Below are 20,462 nucleotides of genomic sequence, written 5' to 3'. Positions count from 1 at the left end.
AAAGCCTCATCATATAAAATGCATGAGACTTGCATTTTTTATTTATTTATATATAAAATACTTATATGATCGACATCAAGCAATACTCACCGACATTATAAACTATAGACACTCAAAATTTCCACCATGAGAAATTTTCATAGACATGTTAGTGTTATTGATGGTTTTAACAAACTTTGGTAATTGGGGAGTTAGGGAGAGGAGGGATTGTCCTATCGGTCTCGCTCTTTCGTCTAATAATGAGAGATTTTGTTTTAAGTCTCGAAGGGTATACTCCCAAGAACTTGAATTTAGATAATTATATAAAGATGAATCTCATTTTCTTTCATAAAAATAAAATTTAAAAATATTTTTTTAAAAAAAAATAAATTTTATTAAACACTATATTTACTAATTTTATAACTAATAGGCTAACAATCATATGACAATGATTTCTCATGCCTCTCCTCTTTCCCCACTCTTTTTTTCCTCTTTTGATCATGTTGGATCCCATGCATCCACACTAACATCACTCGATGCTTCCTATATCCTTTTCATGCTCTTGAAATGTGATATAGATCATCAGAGCTACATGTTTTGTAAGGTCTATTAACGCCTGAGAATTTACAAAATTTGGTTGCAAATGTGAAACACAAATCCAAGTATACTCTTGCTAAATTATATGATCCAGTATCATGACAAAACGACAGACTTCTTGCCAGTGAGGACTCCTTTGCAGACAATGACCATAAGTCTTGTAGATAGGTCGAACACTTGGAGTGATCGCAAGCATGTTTCCTCCCATGAATTAATTTGTGGCAAAATAATACTAGTTTCCTTTGTCATTTGAAGTGACATCTGAAAAGGAACGTCACTGTTGTGCTTCGTTTGGTTCAAAAATTGCTAGACTTGCGTGCATATTTCTATGAATTAGAAGGAAAATATCAGGACACTCTATAAATTCATTCTAAATCTTAAATTACATGCAAACATTTTGCCCAATGTACATATACAGCATGGATTTTACCTTTTTTAAGAGGAGAGAATATTTACTTCTGTCTATTTCAAAATTAATAGTAGGACATCCAAAATGAAGCTATATATCGTTGGTTATGGTGTACACCGTTAAATATATTTAAGAACAAACAATTATATATTTTGATACTTGCTGATCTCTACATCAAGTGGATACAAAAATATATAATTAAAATTATGCAAGATCATCTATTTTTGCATTCACGTGATGTATAGGTTAGACATCATCAAAATATGTGATTTTTAGTCTTTTAGTTTATAGGCATTTTTATTAGTATAGGTGATGGAACGATGTAAAATATCAATTTGAATATTTTATTTTTAATTTTGGATTGAAAATGGCAGATATTTTTTTCTCTTGAAAAAAGTGCATATATATATATATATATATATATATATATGATTAGATATGTATTTGCACAAGCTAGTGGCTATTAAAATTTGTTAACTCGAATTCAAATTATTTATTAAATAGATTAAAAATTTAAATTTGAACTTGATCTATTTATCAAATAGATAATTTGATTCGATCTACATAATTTATTTATTAAGTAGATCAAATTAGGATTAAATAAGATAAACAAGTTAAGCGGGTCAAGTTAAATAAGTCAAAAATAAGTTAAATAGATTTTAAATAAGTTAAATAGGTAAAGTTATGATCTGATTTAATTATTAAATAGATTAAATAGATCAAAAAATTAAATTTAAATCTAATCTTTCTAATTTGTAGATCTAGACAAGTTAATCTGTTTATGATCTAAATTCATTTATATTAAATTCAAACCTGCTTAAAGAAAACTATTTATGAGTCAAGTTGATAGGTTGGATTATAAATTGCTACTCTTAAGTATATATGAAAATATACGTATTGTGAACTAGATGAAGTTATTTTTCTTTTTTACCATAGTTATTTTTTTATTTTTTACTTATGATAATTATAGTTAATCAAAACATATAGCGAACATATTACATGTTTGAATCCAAACATTTCTAATTCACAACCTTTCTCAGCTGGGCGCGCATATTTTTTTAAATTTTGAAAAAAAATTAAGAAAAAGCAATAGTGATGTCAATATATTTCAGTTTTTCAGATTTTTTTTTTAAAAAACTCTGTTTCAGAAAATAAAAAGTCAAGCCATGAGAATGCCAAACGGAGCCTGAGTAACGTTGGATACGACTAAAAAAATATTTTAAGGCAGCATAAAAAGCGCAAGCGGAGCAAAGGATGGTCCCAAAGGAGGGTCCCAAAAGAGGGCGAGAGGCCCGGCACACCCGGAGTCGTAGACCAGCCAGGTCCAGACCGGTCGCAAGAAGACAGCTCCGTGGACGGTATCCGGCTAAACCTACGCCGTCGAATCCATCTCACGGGATCAAATCAAGAAAATCTCCGCCATCGAAACAACAACCCACAAATCCCTAGCAGCGCTTTTCTCCCCGCCCTCTCCCTTTCTTCCCGTGTCACCGGGTGTCTCGAAAGAGAGAAGCGATGGAAGGGAGCGCGGGCTTCCTCTACGAAACCCTCGACCCCTTCTTCTCCGCCGACCCCGACCCCGCCGATACCACCGAGTCCTACGCCGTCTTCCGCAACCAGATCACCTCGCCGGCGGACTCCTTCGCCGACTTCCCCGCCACCGACTACTTTTCCCTCGACGTCGCCGCCGATGGCCCGTGCCGGAAAGAGTCCCCGGCGCCGCAGCGGACGCCCGGTTCCCACGCCCCGGAGGGCAACCGGGCTTTGGAGCAGGCCTGGTTCCGCGCCGGCAGTCGTTTCAAGAGCCCCATGCTTCAGCTCCACAAAGGTAAGCGTCGGATGCCAGACAGAAAGGTTCTTGGTGCAGATTTCTAATGAATTATTTCAAGTGGATCAACTTCTTTTTAATGTATGTTTCGTTGGTTAGATTTTCGTCTACAATGGTGCTGTGAAATTTTTTGAGTAATAAGATTCAGGATAGTTTTTATAATACACAGTTACATTATAGAACCTTAAGATCCTCGGAAAAAAATGGAATATAGAGCAAGAAAGGGCGCCCTTAGACTTTGGAATTTTTGGTTTACAAAAAATTCATTATACTTTGTTCAAGATAATTGGTAAGCTCCCCTCTTTATTGATTCGAATTGTCAATTTGGCAAAATAACTCACAAACAATCAAGAAAGATGATGAGGACAACTTATTATTTTGTTGCTGTTGTTCTCATTATTATTAAAAATCAACAAGACACTGCAAGAACACGTACTATGAGGAGTCTTGGCTTATGCGTGTAAAAGAGGCTGCCTTCAGAATTGCTTCAACTCTCAAGTCCCACTCCTCTTTCTGAAACAAATTTTATTTAATAAAACCTGCCGCATGGTGATACTATCTCCCTTATCTGACAAAAGCCTATGCGAATTCTCACATATTTGAATCCCTATATTGCACAAACATGGGAGCATGTGAAAATCCCTTAATAGCCAGAATCTTATACCTAGGATGAGGCATCCACTTCAAAATCTTCTCAGAATCTTGAACCCGCATCCGCTTTTGAAGCACTTCTTTACTAAAAAATGTTTCTACAATATCCATGATTCTACACCTGCACTTGCTATCATATCCACTCCTAATTTTGCAACCATGGAAAATCCCCCTCTTAAATCCAACCATGTTCACGTCTTTTCTTGGTATTTAACATAACTACTATCTTCACTAGACAAAGGTCACAGCCTTATTTGCTAGCCATTCTCGTGTGCCACTCTATTTTTTGAAGTGGATGGTGCATCAGTTAGACACAATATACTAGAATGAGCCATGCAAAAGGAAACAAAATAATATGAAAAATACAACCTTCACAAATATGTACGTAAAGTTATATGGCACAAATATGTACATAAAGATATAACATAATAACAAAAGCCTAAAAAAAAAATCATGGAATAGCAAAATAGAAGAAAAGTGAATCATAAACCTCGATTAGTAATGTTCTTATTAGGTTGACTGAAATTGGTCTCCAACTCCTTTGTGGCAATGTCCAGTTAGAGAATAAGAAATATAAACCAATTAAAAACAAAAGGCAAAATGGTTCTCTAAAATACTTCCCAAGAAAAGGCCTCTAAAAGCGAGAGAAGAAAACATATAAAACATATGCATAAATGGATTGCTTCTGCAATAATCAGATTATGTCATAAAATAGGATGCAAAAGATGAGAGTTTGATTAAAAGCATTTTAAAAGGCAGCTGTCCTTTGCTAGAAGTCAAGGGATCACACAATGTATATGGGATATGCTGGCCACATATATGGGAGTACATGCAGTTACTATTTTCTAACTACAGAAAATAAACAAGGTACATTAAATACAATGAAAGCAGCAACAGTGATAATAATAACAATGTTGATAGTAATAGTAACTAACAATTAGTTCTTACCATTTAGTACTTTATGCCTAATAACTAACATATTGATAATATCAATACTTGTATCATGCCTACTTGAAACCCACATCTAACCTAATCATCAGCTTGAACATGTTTCATCTTCATAGGTTCTATAAGAGTGGGTTGAACATGTGGCTTGGAATGCTAAGCGGGCTGCACGAGCAGTCACAAGATATGTGGCTGTGGAAGGCTAGGCAGACCATGTTTTTGGCCCTTATAGTTATAGGTACGATTGCATATAGTCACCTCACATAGGTGATGCAGTGCAGTCAAGTGACTGCATCCGCATATACAGCAACATGAACCACATTTTAAAAGATTGTAAAGGCAGATATAGTCCCAATCTTTTCCTTTCTCTTCTTTTAAGCATTTGATTTGAGTTGGTGAAAAAGAGGAGAGATAGTGAGGATCGTGATTTGGGTGGGCAGTTTCAGCCATAACATGTGAGATTGGAATGTTAGATGCAAGGTAAGTCCGTAAAAGTGAGTAATGGATTTGATTAAATTTTATAGTTATTCATGAGGATATGATGAAGAAATTCGGAGAAAGAGCCCTTTCTAAGTTTGGAACTTCAAGTGGTTCGAAGTATAAATGTCAGATCGGCGAGTCATTTCGCAATAGTTAGTTGTCACAAGATATGGGTAGTTCAGAGCTACAGTAAGATACTTGAATAGATTGTAGTCATTAGAATATCATAAGAAATTGGAAGAGAGGATCCCTTCTGAAATGGAAATTTTTGGTTTTATTGGAATTTTAAATTCTGATCATGCATTTTTCTTGGTAAGGATTTGTTGATGTTTTTAATTTCTATTTTTTTTTACTTAACTCCTGTTTGAGAATAATGATCCATGGATCTTGATTCAATGGTATTTGGCTGGATATTCTTTTTAATGGATGGCCACCATGGATTTCGTAATTACATGATTCACAGTTGGCATCTTAAATATTAGTATGAACTATGAAGTATCAAGATGATCCATCCTCCATGATGGGATCCACCTTATCATATGCCAACTGCTTTCACCCTGGTCTCTAAAATGGATCACTGTCTATTAAAGCTATGGATCTCACATGTCAAAATGCTCTAGCTTGAAATCCTCATTCTCCTTTTTCGTGGGCTTGTTGCTCATGTCACTTATAAGACAACACAGATGTGGCTTGTGGTCAGATCATGGCTTAGTCTATTTAAAGAATATTGCATAATGTGATTGCATGTGTTTTAGTTGCAAGCATCAAGCTATCGTCCTCAATTTATCTCCGCATCTTCCTTTTTTTCTTGTTTTCTTTCATATAATGGATTGGATATGTGTGATGCACATGGCAGAGGATGTTGCATTCCATTCTGAGGACATATAATGTTAATTGCTGGCCTGACCTGAAAATAATTGGAGACAACTGCAACACAAACCACCAAAAGTTGAGGAGATAGATCACAGCTGCAGCAACCTTTCTTTTGTGGTATATTTGTGAAATATGATGCCTTTGGCAGTCCCCATCACCTATTAGGCAGATTGAGGGATCTCCATATGCACCCAAACAGTGTGGATCTTCCCAACTGTTGATAACCTTTGTAGGCCTTTTTTGGCATATCATGTTCATGGATAGCTGTAATTACTGGTTGAGGAGTATGTCAATAAAAGTTTTGTGATTTCATTATGTCTCGGTTGTAAGACACTTGGGAATGCTGAAAAAGGCCTACTTAAGTTGGTTGACAGCTGGGTCTCTTTATATGGATAAAGATATTATGAATTAGAGTTTCTATTAGGTGTCTACATATCCTTGTTATGCTTTGAGTAATATAGTATTTCTTGATGGTTTCCTGCCTTGTGATTGTTTATATTCCTTCTCTGTGCTTCCCTTTACAACATAGAGTTGGAAAATCTGTCAGTGTAACTGTGGATATTATTAGAAGATATTTTGGCCCATGCAGAGATACTCGATTTTTGTGATTTTGTCTCACCAACTCCTGAAGAACGAGCCTCACGTGCTGCTGCTGTACAATGTGTTTTTGAGATTATCAAACACATCTGGCCGCACAGCAAAGTATGTCAGTTTTTGTTGCTCTGTTGGTGTAACTTGTTGGCCTTTTCTGTGTTTGTTCATAAACAATCTCTAAGTGTTCCGCATGATACTGTTTATTGCTGTGCAGGTGGAAGTTTTTGGATCATTTAGGACAGGCCTATATCTACCAACAAGTGATATCGATGCAAGTACTATGCAACTTAAAAGAATATTGCAATGAATGCTTCATCTCTTTATACCTATTTCTGTTCCTTTTGTTTAACTTGAAGCAAATTTATACAAAAATGTCACATTTTAGTTCTGCTGCATGCAACAATGTCCGATATCGTGTATCATGTTGTTAACTTGTGTGCCACTACACTTTATTTGACATTTTAAAATCACATTGTGTGCAAGCAACTTTGACACCTCAAATGTTGGGGCTACATGATTGTTTCTTTCTTTGTTTCAATCAGATGAAGATTGTGGAAGCATTTCTTTCTTTGATAGGTTAGCTGGGGAAAAAAAATTCACTGAGCTGACCTTCTATACTTCCAGTTTTAAAGTTCAAATGGTTGCCCATTTGAAGTCCTGCTGCCCAATGGGCTACGATCCTCAAGATTATGCCAACTTTTAAATTTCTACCTGTAGTCTAGTTATTTCAATGATGACAATCTTGGAAACCCCAGTTTTTCTCTATTGTTGCTTTCTCCTTCTAAGAGCTTTAGTGCCTTTCTACACCATAAAATGCCCTGTGTTGTTTTGTGTTGTCTATTTTTCATTTTCTTGTAAATGCTTCAAATATTTACTGTGAGTAGGGTTACCTTCTTCGCCCTTGTATGTCTAACATGGTACAAGTTTCCTGCATCAACTTTAAGGAGTGGAAGTTTCAAGAATGTGCTGGTTGTGCTTTTAAACATTTTAATGCTAGCTTTTTGATATTTCCTTAGAACAAGGTAAAGTTGCTTTCTGCGAGAAGTAACAAACTGGATGGCTTTAAGAATGGAGTAACAGTGGCAGTAATCCTTGTTAGTTTGATTTACTATAGGCATATCTATGATTGACTAGAAGAACTTTCTTCTGCTTAACCAGCATCAGTTATTTTCCTTGGAAATAAGTTCTAGTTTCCACATCCTCTTGCATGATTTTCAGTGTGGAGTGATTCCACTACTGCTATGAGAAAAAAATGTTTCATCCTTTTCTGGATCGTTGCTAGGGCTTATGCTTCCACTTCATCAGACGTTTAAGGAGTCTTCAACCAAGATGACTAGCACCACCTCATCTGTCCTGATTCTAATTGAGGAATTTGATACCAAGAATCTTGTTCAAAATTGGTGTCTTACTAAGACTAGCATATCTTGGCTACTGATGTTACAGATTCAAAAAGTTATTAATTTCGTTTGACTTCTTTTAAAGGGACTTACCTAGCTCATTTTCTTCTCAATGCCTTAAAAAGTCTCATAATTTTCTCTTTTTGTGCAACCACTTTTAAAATATTTCTCTTTGGGTTGCTGACAAATCTACACTTCTGTATTCTATTAAAACTCAGCAACAATGTTTGAGATTATCAAGTTATACCAAACCTGAGAGATTCAAATCATTCTATCAAGTTCACAAAAATTTCCTAATGGGAAAATGGCACACAAAATGAATGAGCTTATCAGTAATTTTTTTTTCTGTATAGTGTGCTTATTATATATGGAAGATTAAGTACATTTACTATGCTACTGTTCTGGTAATTTTGTCAATTTGGTTTAATAATGTCTACCATCTAGCTGAACAACTTTACTCTTTCAGTATTAATGTCGTGGTTGACTATCTAGTAGTTTACACCAATAATGGAAGTAAATGTTGATAAAGACAGCGGTTTGCCATATCTATATCAGCTTCATATTTTGTATGCATCGAATTTCATAAGCATACATATTTTATTGTTTAGGATAATAACTTCAAACGGTTATGTGATAATGCTTTTGACTAGCATATCTTAACTGTTGTATGCTATAGGTTGTGATTTTGGAGTCAAAGGTGAAGACTCCACAAATGGGTCTTTATGCTCTTGCTAGAGCACTATCCCAGAGAAGTATTGTTAAAAAAATGCAGGTAACAACGTTTGACCAGCATCCATATTATCAGTTGTGCGATCAAAAGTTGATTGACTACTTCAATGATTCATCTTTGTGTTCCTCTGAAACATTAATGTGTAGTAGTCTGTTTAGAACAGTATGAATCAACATTTTTTATCTGGCATAAGAATATGGTTCTATTTTTTTCACCCAGGTTATAGCTAAGGCTCGTGTGCCCATTGTGAAGTTTGTGGAAAAGCGAAGTGGGATATATTTTGACATCAGGTCAAATTATCACTTGAGATATTGTCATATAAAGAACTTGCATCTTGATTCCTGCCACAGCTACTTTTTTCTCTCTCTGATTTTACTGGTCATATTTTTATTCCTGTTATTGGTTCTATCTGGTTATAGTTCATACGTTAGTGAACAACTTAAATGGGCATGGGAATTGTTTTACTCAATGCCCGGTAAGGCTTGCAGCATTGTTGTAATGTGGATGGCATAATGCAGGAGTGGAGAAGCAACAAATTTTGATTCACCAATAGAAAGATGGAAACTCTAAATTGTGCAACATCAACTTTCTTAATAATAAAAGACAGATAATTCTATCAGGTTGGCTAGTGGTATTAAGATCAAGGGAAGGAAAATAAGTCCTTGGTTTAGAACAACCTGATTTTAAGCAATGAAGAAAACTCTAGTTGTTCTGCTTTTACTATCTCTTTAGTTATTAAGTGGTCAGGTGGACAAGGGGTTGGCTCGGGAACAACTGATTTCAAAAACCAGTATACTTTGTACAACAAAAAATATGCGTTTCACAAACATTAGCCTGTAAACGTATGATTGAATTAAGCACGTTCCTATTTAATCACAACACAATTTTTTGAATATGCTAAAAATATTAAATGTACAGATGAGATGGAAGAGAGTGAGTCTTGGTACAATGGTAAGATTGCTTCATTATGACTTGGAGGTCATGGGTTTGGAGCATAGAAACAGACACTCCACACGTGGGTGTCGTGCTGCGTATATCTGGCCCCCTCCAGACCTTACAATGGTGGGAGTCTCATGCATTGAGCCACCCATTTTTTACAAATGATATGGAAGATATAGTTTTGTTGCATCCGTCATGGACTTATAAAATAATTTTTTTCCTTTCTATTTGAATGACTATAAACTCAGTCATTTTTATTGTTTTAACTTTATTTTTTTAAGAATCATGTAAATGATGTTTCCACTAGAGTTTATTGTAGGAAATAGTGATTGATACATGTGGAATAAAATACTGGCCAATACCTGAATAATACGTGTCATACTTGTACCAGTCCTAGCCAGAATGATTTTTTTGTTTCTTGAATTAGCATAGGTCCTTTCACAGGGAAAACAGATCTTTCATCTTCAAACCAGCCAATGCAGGTTGGTAAGTGCTGATCTAGGCCTTTACCTGCTGGTTTGAGATGATATTGGCCAATTTAGGCTTGTTTATATTTGAAGGAGCTGTTGTAATTACACTTGCATTTTGACAAAATTTGAAGCAGCAAGAGAGCACGTGGGAGTAAAGAAGGGGAAAAGGCAATTGCAAAGGGGATCTTCATTTGTTTTGGTCATGTACCAATTATCTTATGGGAAGGGAATGCTTTTATGCTGCAGTAGTTTAATTACTTTAAAAAGGGTTGTGATGTTATCAAAACTATTATAATTGATCATTCCTTCATCAGATGGTTGATGGATCTATGCTTTTATCATCTCATATTATTTCAAAATATTCTTTTAGGTGTCAAAAGCATTTTTTAGTTAAAATTTTGGTTGTCAAAAGAAACAATCTCTAAAGGAGTTTTACTGAACTATTATATATCTGAGCATGCATGCAGATGTTTGATGGAAGATTGATTAATGAATTTCGTTAAGCATAATTTCTGAACTCATGATTTAGTTATAATTACATAAACCGAAATTTAAGTAACCATGATCAGTCATGCATCTCAAAAAGGTCATATAATTTTTTATCTTATTCTTTTATCCGAAATTAGATTATGGTTTTCTTTAACTTTACTGAATGTGCAATATCAATAAATTGTTTTAGTGTGCTCCAACCTACTTCTTTGCATTTCTGTTGGCATATTACTCAATACCACTAATTTATCATCAGTGTGTTCATTATGGTACGGTACTCATCAATGTGAGCTTTTTAGGTGAACAAGGTGTTACCTTATTTTTCATGCCCCTCCACCTAACAACCGGCAATTTTATTTTCAAGTCTCCGGTGGGGTATCCCCAAGTTTTTGGACCTCGATATTTGTAAACTGGATGGATCTCCCTCCCTTAACACCTCCCCCCCAGCCCACCCCACCACAACCCCCACCTGAGAAAAATAGTAGAAAAAGGGAAGAAGAAGAAGCTAAGAGATTTGCTTTGAGGATGGGAGTGTAACATATGATGATTTTACTAAAGAAGTGGATGAAATTGATTTCTGACCATGTAGCCTGTTGAGTACTGATGGACATGTAAATGAGTTGTGAAAGTGTGACCATACACTAACATCATTTGTTTTTGAATGCTTCTTATTGTCTGTATTTTGATCCATAATAATTTCTAAAAGAAAATGTTGCTGAAAATTAGACATCAGATGTTGGTGACATGCATGCATACATGCATGCATGCATGCACACACATCCTGGGCGCATAACTGATTTAGTGGTACTCTAGTTCCAAAATATATATGTCAAAAATATGCACTGTAATGATGATCTTCATTTGTCGCATAACTGATTTAGTGATACTCTAGTTCCCAAATATATATTGTCAAAAATACACAGCGTAATGATCATCTGCATTTGTTCAAAATGTTCAAAACTAAAATTAAATATCCTGGACCTTCTTACCTATGCACGAAGTTCACAAAATGAAAGGATTTTTCATAACAATCAATATGTCTTACTGTTGATCTGTTGCTGTAAGATATTCAAGCTGATTAAATTTTGTTGCATATATTATAATAGCACACAATGGTATTGGATCATTACTTTTGGATAGTCTATCATGTTTTTGGTTAATGCCATTGTAATGGCTAATCAAATACACTGTGAACTATCCAATTTGTTGACCCACATGATTAACTGAAATTTGCACATCATAAATCCCACACGGGTCAGTTGTTTGTGTTAACTTGAAATAGTTCATCTATAGAATGCCTATGACTGTATGACATTTTTAATGTTTTCTTCCCTCAAAATTTGGCATACTAATAATTCCTGGTCCTTATTTTTCTTCCAGTTTTGATGTCGATGGTGGACCTAAAGCCGCTGATTTTATCAAGGTATGCCTGGAAAACTAGTATTTTATGAATCATTTTTTAAATATCTTAATCAGTTCGTGCTTAAAGAATGCATGTGTTTTTCATTGAAAAAACTTGGGTGGGAAATAAGTTTCTTGTGTATCATGATAAATAAATTCACTTGAAGAAACTTGGGCCACAAATAACTTTCTTGTATATCATGATAAATAAATTCACTTAATTGAATTTATATGTCTGTGTGGTGCCTGCAAATCTTGTTTCGCTGACATTCTGTTACCCTGTGAAGAAAGCAAATGGAATAGGGAAAGTGTAAGAGATTTGGCTGCATTTTTGTTTAATGGTTAAGAGGCATACATGACTTCTTACTTATCTGCTGTTGATATAATTAACTTATGTGATCATATCTGATGATGATTTTCGGGGAGCTAATCAGAGGCATGGGACTTTGGAAAATGTGGACAAAAATATGTTTGCTATTTCTTGATGATAGCCAGCCAAATCATGCTCTAACTATTATAGAGAAGTTATTGCTTTATTGTCAGTTGGGACTAATAGGAATAGTACTTCTGTCCAAATATTTCCCATCAAAATTAGGTAAAAGGACTAGAGAGTTTTTCCCGTACATAATTCACAGAATCACAGGCAGACTGCAAATCGGTTTGAATCAAATTGATTTGCAATATGTTTTGCTCTAATAAAAAGATAAGCAATTCAAAATTATACATAAAATGATAAACTTAATTTATTAAATCTTCATGTCCTTGCCTCATGACTACCTTCTAAGATGTTAATCATATGACATCCTGTATATTCCCAATGAATCAAAACATTTCATCAAAAAGACTTCAAATGAATAAAACAAAAATTGATATTATATGATCTAAATAACAAATTTTTTATCCTACCTCAATGGAATTCATTTCATTAAGGAAGAGCAAATTGTGAATTATGAGGCACAATCGGAACCAAGTGAATCAAGGAATTAGGTAATTATGGTCTTTTAAGCATCTACATCTCCTTGAAATCATGTAATCTTTCTGGACTACAGACCTCTAACCAAGGAAGGGGAATTATGACAAGATAAGAGGAGTTGAAATCATGCTATTTATCCTATTGTTAGGAGGATACAATATTATTTACTCTATGCCATGGTAGTTGTATGTTGTAGCATGCTACATGCTGTAGCTGAAGAATGAAGATTATGTTGTATTTATTTGGTTTATTGTAGTATGGCTGTAAAATTCTATGGATGTTTAAGGTTCAAGTGATAGTTCTCATGATCAATTTGAACTTGCTTACTGAGCCTGTGGCAATTTTCTTCCAGGATGCTTTGAAGAAGATGCCTCCTTTACGGCCCTTGTGTTTGATTCTGAAGGTTTTTCTACAGCAAAGAGAACTGAATGAGGTGTTTTCTGCATCACAATTGATGACTAATTTTATTTACTTGGATTTTGGATCTATCAAATCTATCATGAGCAATGCAACAGTGTTTTCTTTTTTTACCTATTTGCAGGTGTATTCAGGAGGTATTGGTTCTTATGCACTTCTTGCAATGCTGATAGCACATTTACAGGTACCTCATTGAGTCTAATGGGCTAGTATGTTAGTTTCTGGTCACTTCCATTCAATTCTAGTATGTTAGTTTCCTGTTACTTTCATGTCAATTCTATTATGTTTCTTGTCACTTTCATTCAATTCTGACATGCAATATGATCTGAAAATGATTTCTGTCTTAGTTTGTGTGCAAATTCTGGAACTTGTAGCAGGAATATGCTTGAGCCTGAATTTTAGGATCAGGAATCAAACTTAACATTTTCATTCAAGCTGTTCACTAGCATATTAACATATGGTCTTCCATTGTCCATTTTCAATGACAGAATTGTGTACTCTTGCACGTAAAGTTGCAATGTCTTGACTTGGATCTGTATTGTGCTGCATGATTCTGCATATTACAGTTGATAGAAACCATTCATCATATCATGATCAAATTTGTCCAACACTCTCAAACACACAATTTGGGATTTATACTCTCCAAATTGCCTATTGAAGTTAATGGTCATCTTAAGGCAATGATATTTTGTTTTCAGATGCAATGGAGAGGACAAGACATGCAGAAACCTATGGAACATAACTTGGGAGTTCTTTTGGTAAGTGATCTATTATTAGATATTTGGTTATCTATTCTTATAATTTTTCATTGTTTGTAAGGAAGCTCCATTTAATAAACTATAGTCATGAGTAGAGATGGTAGAGCATCTGACATTATTATTTATGAGTCTCAGCTACTAAAGTAGATTTGCTGCCTCTGCATCTGACATTATTGACCAATATACCTTGAATATTGCCTAATATGTCATCCATCCATGCATCCATCCTCTGTCTATCATATGAGATGCAAAGGCCCATGTTCTGAATGCATATTGGGCACAACTCAAGTACTTTTGGGGTCGTTCAGTTAGAGGGCGAATTTGGTCAAGCAAGCAACATCCACATCCACAATATTTGATAAAAATGTTATCTATCTATTTACCATTTATCTATTATATTAGATATTGGACACAAGCGATTCCTTTTTGTGGTCACTGAGTTAGAGGGTGAGTTCAGTCAAGCAAACAACATCGACATCCACAATATTTGATAAAACACCTTCAGCTGTCGTCATCATTTGTGCATCAATCAAGAGAGGGAGTATAGTAGCTATCTTTCTATGGACCTAACTATCATATTGGATACAATGGCCCATTTTTTGAATACGTATTGGGCACAGCTTGAGTACTTTTGGGATCATTGATTTAGTGGGGGAATTTGGTCAATGGTCTATATTCTGAATACATACTGGACACACCTTGACAACTTCTGGGGTCATTGAGTTAGAGGGTGAGTTTGGCAAGCAAACAACATTCACATACAATATTTGGTAAAATGCCTTTAGCCTTCATCATCGTTTGTGCATCAATCAAGATGAGTATGGTATCTATCTATCTATTCTGAGCAAAAATTAATTTTATCATATAAAATATAGTTACATGTGTTAAAAAAATCTATTCATTGTCATATTCCTGTTGCATCCATTTCTTCATGCTTGCAGTGGCATGAAACTTACACCTGTGGTAACTTCCTGGCTTTGGAATCTCCCTGGAACCTTGCATTTTGGGTATGCTTTAATTTTTTATTTTAAAGTTCTGCTTCCGCTTTTGTGCACTCGTACTCACGCCTACACCAACAAACATTCACATCCACAATATTTGCTAAAATGCCTTTAGCCTTCATCATCATTTGTGCATCAATCAAGAGGAGTATGGTATCTATCTATCTATCTATCTATCTATTGTGAGCAAAAATTAATTTTATCAGATAAAATATAGTCACATGTGTTAAAAAAAATATGTTCATCGTCATATCCTGTTGTATTCATTTCTTCATGCTTGCAGTGGCATGAAACTTATTCCTCCAGTAACTTACTGGCTTTGGAATCTCCCTGGAAACTTGCATTTTGGATATGCTTTAATTTTTTATTTTAAAGATCTCCTTCTGCTTTTGTGCATTCATACTCATGCTTACACCTACTCACAATTCATGTATAACTAAATTCATGCTTTGTTATTTTAGCATGATCTGTATTGTGTCATACATTTTCTCAAAATATAAGTTGCTTTATAGAATAAGAACATTCATGACCACGATATTGTGTCCATTTATAACCACTTGATGCATAGGCAAGGAGTCTTCAAAATGCGTGACTTTTGGTTTATAGGTAGTTTAGAGGTAGCAGTTCATATTCAACTGTGCGGATCTTCATTGTAGGATCCCCATCTTCTAATTTCACCTGATCAGATCTGGCTTCAAATCCTGTTGCCAAAGCCTATCTACCTTGTATGTATTAATTAATTAATTGATAGATATCCTTATTTTTTACATAGTCTCTGCTTATACATATTTTTTTCATAGCCAGTCCGAAGCTTGGATAAAGAAGAGTTGCAATAGGTTAATGGCCAATATAAAACTATAGTCACATTCTATGAAAATGAATCCGTATGTATGCATCTATGTATGTTTGTTTGTGTGTATGTTATCAACAATTGAATAGTGATCCTTATTTTCTATGAAAGTCTCTGCCTGTGTTTTGTATATGGCCGGCTTCCAAGCCCGGATAAAGGAGAGTTGCTGTAGGTTGATCCATCAGTGGCTAACATAAAACTATAGTCACATCTCGTGAACATGAATTGTTATGCATATGTGTATATATATATTCATTATTGAATAGAGATCCTTATTTTTTTATATAGTCTCCGCCTATGTTTTATGCATAGCTGATCCCAAGCCCGGGATGGAGTGTTTGGTAGGTTGACGACCAGCATAAAACTATAGTCACATCATATGAATATGAATCCATATTAATTGAGTTGATATCCTTATTTATGTTTTTTTTTTTGCAGTAGTTTTTTCCTTTTATATGCTTATGCATGCTTTGTTTTGTTTTATGTTAAATTTTTAAAGCTAATAGTTAACTTTCATTGGGGCTTTGTAGTAACATGTCTTGGATTCTTTTTCCCCAAATTGTGGTATGCATATTCAAATTTGCTAAAAAATTTTAATTTTGTTATTTTTAAGAATATTCTGTTTTTTGGATGCTCCAGCCTCCAAGTATCATTGTTGAATAGATCAAAGTAACCTAGAATAGAGGTTAAATAATTTTGTCTATTCCAATAGCGTCAGGTTATTTTTTTGTCTGACTGCATGCCTGTCCTTGCAGAAAATGACATCATACGTAATAGCATGATAAATAATAATGAAGACCTGACTTCTATATGGCATATCTTGTATAGAGATGGCTGAGATAAATCAGAAAGGTCAAAATTTGAAGCATTTCTGCAACTTGATGTGATATTATTATTTTTTGATTAGTATCTTGACTGATTCTGTGTACTATGTTTGATTTTTTTTCTACTTGTCTATTAGAATGTATAATGTTTTACACAGTGGCTTCTATTTCGACTTCACCCCTCTTTTTTTCATGGTTAACTTCTTTAGTGTTCCTTGCTAAGTCTTCCTTCCCCTCCTGCATAGATGCAAATTCTAAATATGTGCATGGATTCTACATATGCATACACATTCTAAATACATGCAATTCCCTGGATTTTATGATGAATATTGATTCCCTTGCTATGCCAGTGTTATCTATTCTAATATATATCAATAATGCGACCCAAGCAATAGTACTTGGGTTTATGCTTCAGTATCTTGTTATTAGCATCCTTTTTTTCTTTTGCCTTTCTACAAGTTAAGGAAAAGACATCTTCCCTCCCTTGAGTTACACATGATTTAGAAAACTCTTTTTTATCCACTCCACTGCCCACTCCAACCCCCGCCCCCAACAGAAACAAAGGAAAAGAACAGCCAAAAATATAGCTTGATTTTTATGAATGACTTCCATGTTGCTAACATCTGTAGAAGTCAACAGTGTGATGCCTGCTGTTGTTATTTGAACGTTCCAATCTATTGTTGTGAATACATATTTGGCAAAACCTGCCAGAGTTGTTTGTAGATCATTGAGGTCGGGCTACAAATATAACATAATGTTTGCTGGTAATTGTTTGGGTAGAATCTCCTCATTGTAACTCCTGATAGCCTCTGCATGTATTTTTTGGTTGACTGTAGATAAGAATGCAACATTGAACATTATGGTTTTGTATAAATTATTACTATTAAATACATCATGTTTCTCATTATCATGTTGGTTTTGCCATAACAGGTGAACTTCTTTGATTTTTATGGCCGCAAATTAAACATTTGGGATGTTGGTGTTTCTTGCAATTCAGCAGGCACATTTTTCTTGAAGAGTGATAAACGGTATGATGAACTATGCAAATTTATGTAGAAGGGTAATGATTCAAATCCAATGGGACGAGGCCATCCAACTTCTTAGTGGAATGGGAAACCTATGCAAATTTATGTAGAAGGGCAATGATTTAAATCCAGTGGGACGAGGCCATCCAATTTCTTAGTGGAATGGGATATGCTCCCTTCCTACCCTATCCTGACACCTAGGATGGGGGATGTGCCAAGATGCACTGAATGGGATGCTAGGATGATAGTGGGATGGTCTTATCCTGATACTTGGGATGGTATCTTGTCCTGGCATCTTGGCAGACGTCCGCTGGGACTTGAATCCTTGTACAGATTTCTTTACATCAATCAATTTAATTTTCTTTCTTGTTGTATTGATTGTGTTATTATAAGAAAAAAATGCTTGATCATACTTTTTTCATTCATGCTGTTTGTAGATTTATGAACACAGAACGACCATATCTTCTATCCATCGAGGATCCCCAGGTGTGCTATTTGCGTAAATGTTTGTTTTATTCGATCTCCAAAAGCCCACTATTAAATGTCGAACTTGTTTTGGATGACATTGTCAATGAACTAGGCTCCAGACAATGATATTGGGAGGAACTCTTATAACTACTTTAAGGTAATCTGTTCTTATATTCAATCATTTCATCTTATGGTTGTTGTTTCTTGTCTGCAAATGTAGCACATAATATTTCGATGCATCACAAGTATTGTCTTGTGTTCTATGCCAAGATTCAAGAACCTGCCTACCTCAAAGTTCATGCTTTTAAACCAGTGTTGCTTTCAACTGAGCAGGTTGAAGTTCATTGGTTTGTAGTGTTGAAATTCAGTTTCCTGCCCTGGTTTATGTATTACTTTGTCTCTAATTCAATCAGAGCGTCTATGACTTATAATGGAGATCACATAATTTGGAACACTTTCTACCTTCTGCCCAATGCTTGAGATGATGTCATCCATGTGACACTTTTGACAGCTGATTGTGTTTACTTCATCCGGTCCCGTTGCCTAGGGGTTATGAAAGAGACCCTTGGTGTTGCATTAGCTTTTTTACTATGGAAGTACATTGGCCTGTCATTGTTTGACACCCATGCTTGATGCTGAATTGTGTTTATCGCAGCCTAAACAATACACTGATGTTTTCTGTAAACTAAGAAAAGGTGCCCCTAGTAATTTAGGTGGTTGTGTCGATTTCACTAACCGGACTTTCTGTTTTTAACCCGAATTACTCTTTTTCACATAAATGGAATTAACTAACTTTTGATCAAGTTTTGGCCAAGGACGCATGTATGTCTGGATGGGCATACATCTCTGTGCTTCTGCAGCTGCATGTGTATGCCATGTGCCCTCTGCATGTTTTCCTGTGTGCTTCCGTGCGCATGCATGCATGTGCATGCCTGCTGATACATGTGTAGGTCATTCTGCTGCCCAAGTTGTGTTTCAAAAGAACCTTCAGACCATGGCTTGATAACCTTATCTATCTCATGCTGGTTTAAGCATGCCAATCGGTAAGTGTCTACAAAGAGAACTTTCTGTCTTATTTGCCTGATTTTAAGAACTAAATTTGGGATGGTGCACCAGAAACAATTTATTGATCCTAATTCTTTTTAGCGTTGTACTATGGAATTTATCTCATGGTTCAGATGTCTTCAAATTTAATCCACTTTTGGGTTTTAACTAGCTGCTGTTGGAGTTGACCTGTCAGTTGTATCTCTCTCTGTGCACACGCATGTGCACGCCTATATGTTTATCTGTGTTTGCATGTGCTTTAGTGGCATGTGTAGTCTTAGTTTGGTTTTGAACCTAATGCCAATGGCAACAAGCTTTGAATGTGATTTTCTGCCTTCCAACATGTTGATTCATTTTTCTTGTCTTCACTTTTGCAGGTGAGGTCAGCCTTTGCGATGGCTTACTCTTTACTGACAGATGCAAATGCCATCATAGGCTTGGGCCCATATAGGAGCATTTTAGGGACCATAATTAGACCCGACCCGATGCTTCTGGACCGGAAAGGTGGAAATAAAGGAGAACTTACTTTTAGTGACTTGCTTCCAGGGGCAGGTGAATCATTGACCCAGCAATTTGAGAATGGGGGTGATACAATATATAACTGGCAGTTGGTGGATGATGAACCACTGCCAAGGGGGAAAGTGCTTGCTGAAGATGATGGTATATCTTCTTGTAGGAAGAGGCGGGCCTCAAAAACAAAACAAAGATTCAGCAAAACTGAAAAGTTGGGAATTTTTGAGGGTATGCAAGAAGAAAATGGTGTTAGGAGGGAAAGGGGTGTGAGGAAGCGGTGGAAAGGATCTCGAGATAAGGATGAATCTACCAAAAGCCACCATGGTAAAGTCATATATTGAGCTACTGATAAGACTTGGTTGTGAAAGTGATAATATGGATGACAAAGTCAGACAATACCAGGTGATGTTTGCTTGTGCTATACCGCTCGAAGAGCCATCTGTTGGTGCTGCTTGTGGGAAGTGGCATCGACATTTTGTAGCATGGTTTTTTTGGCCATCACCATGTAGCTTCATGGATCAAGTTTTGTTGTTTTATCAAATTGTTTTATTTTCGTTTATTTGTAAAAACGGACAAGCATTTAAAATGATACTTTGTCACAACGAGAAACACCATTGATTGACCTGTGGGAGATAATTGGCTCCAACAACATGAGCTTGCTACTTTTTCGGCCAGCTGAGGAAATTGATGTGGACTATTAGGAAGTATAGGGCAAACCGTGTCGTTTTATTAAATTATTTTATTTTCCTTTATTTGCAAAAACATATGAGCATGTAAAATGATAATACTTTGTATTTGGTGATGAAG

At 35.4% G+C, this 20,462-nt stretch overlaps 1 protein-coding gene across 3 annotated transcripts; it reads left to right on the top strand.

Annotated features, from left to right (window-relative positions):
* The first annotated feature begins 2,150 nt into the window (after window positions 1-2,150).
* LOC105047266 (uncharacterized) lies at window positions 2,151-20,257 on the top strand. 3 transcript variants are annotated; one of them, XM_073259168.1, is made up of 14 exons: window positions 2,151-2,813; window positions 6,352-6,464; window positions 6,571-6,627; window positions 8,430-8,525; window positions 8,703-8,773; window positions 11,762-11,804; window positions 13,108-13,188; window positions 13,297-13,356; window positions 13,871-13,930; window positions 14,872-14,937; window positions 17,536-17,633; window positions 18,068-18,116; window positions 18,211-18,255; window positions 19,520-20,257. In XM_073259168.1, exons 1-14 carry the CDS (start codon window positions 2,501-2,503, stop codon window positions 19,994-19,996), a joined length of 1,629 nt encoding a protein of 542 aa, XP_073115269.1. In that variant the 5' UTR covers window positions 2,151-2,500; the 3' UTR covers window positions 19,997-20,257. The 3 variants fall into 3 exon arrangements, with proteins under 3 accessions (XP_073115269.1, XP_019706880.1, XP_073115270.1); XM_073259169.1 differs by having other exon boundaries at window positions 2,539-2,813; window positions 6,571-6,631; XM_019851321.3 differs by lacking the exon at window positions 14,872-14,937 and having other exon boundaries at window positions 2,153-2,813.
* The last annotated feature ends 205 nt before the right edge of the window (window positions 20,258-20,462 follow it).

The sequence above is a fragment of the Elaeis guineensis genome, chromosome 6 (assembly GCF_000442705.2).
Source record: "Elaeis guineensis isolate ETL-2024a chromosome 6, EG11, whole genome shotgun sequence".
NCBI lineage: Eukaryota > Viridiplantae > Streptophyta > Magnoliopsida > Arecales > Arecaceae > Elaeis > Elaeis guineensis.
Note: the sequence above shows the minus strand (reverse complement) of the source record. Positions and strands in the feature narration are given on the sequence as shown.

Coding starts and splice junctions, on each gene's coding strand:
- LOC105047266 (XM_073259168.1), top strand. CDS start 2,501: ATGGAAGGGAGCGCGGGCTTCCTCTACGAAACCCTCGACCCCTTCTTC. Junction 13,189..13,296: donor AGCAAAGAGAACTGAATGAG/GTGTTTTCTGCA, acceptor ACCTATTTGCAG/GTGTATTCAGGAGGTATTGG. Junction 14,938..17,535: donor CCTGGAACCTTGCATTTTGG/GTATGCTTTAAT, acceptor TTGCCATAACAG/GTGAACTTCTTTGATTTTTA.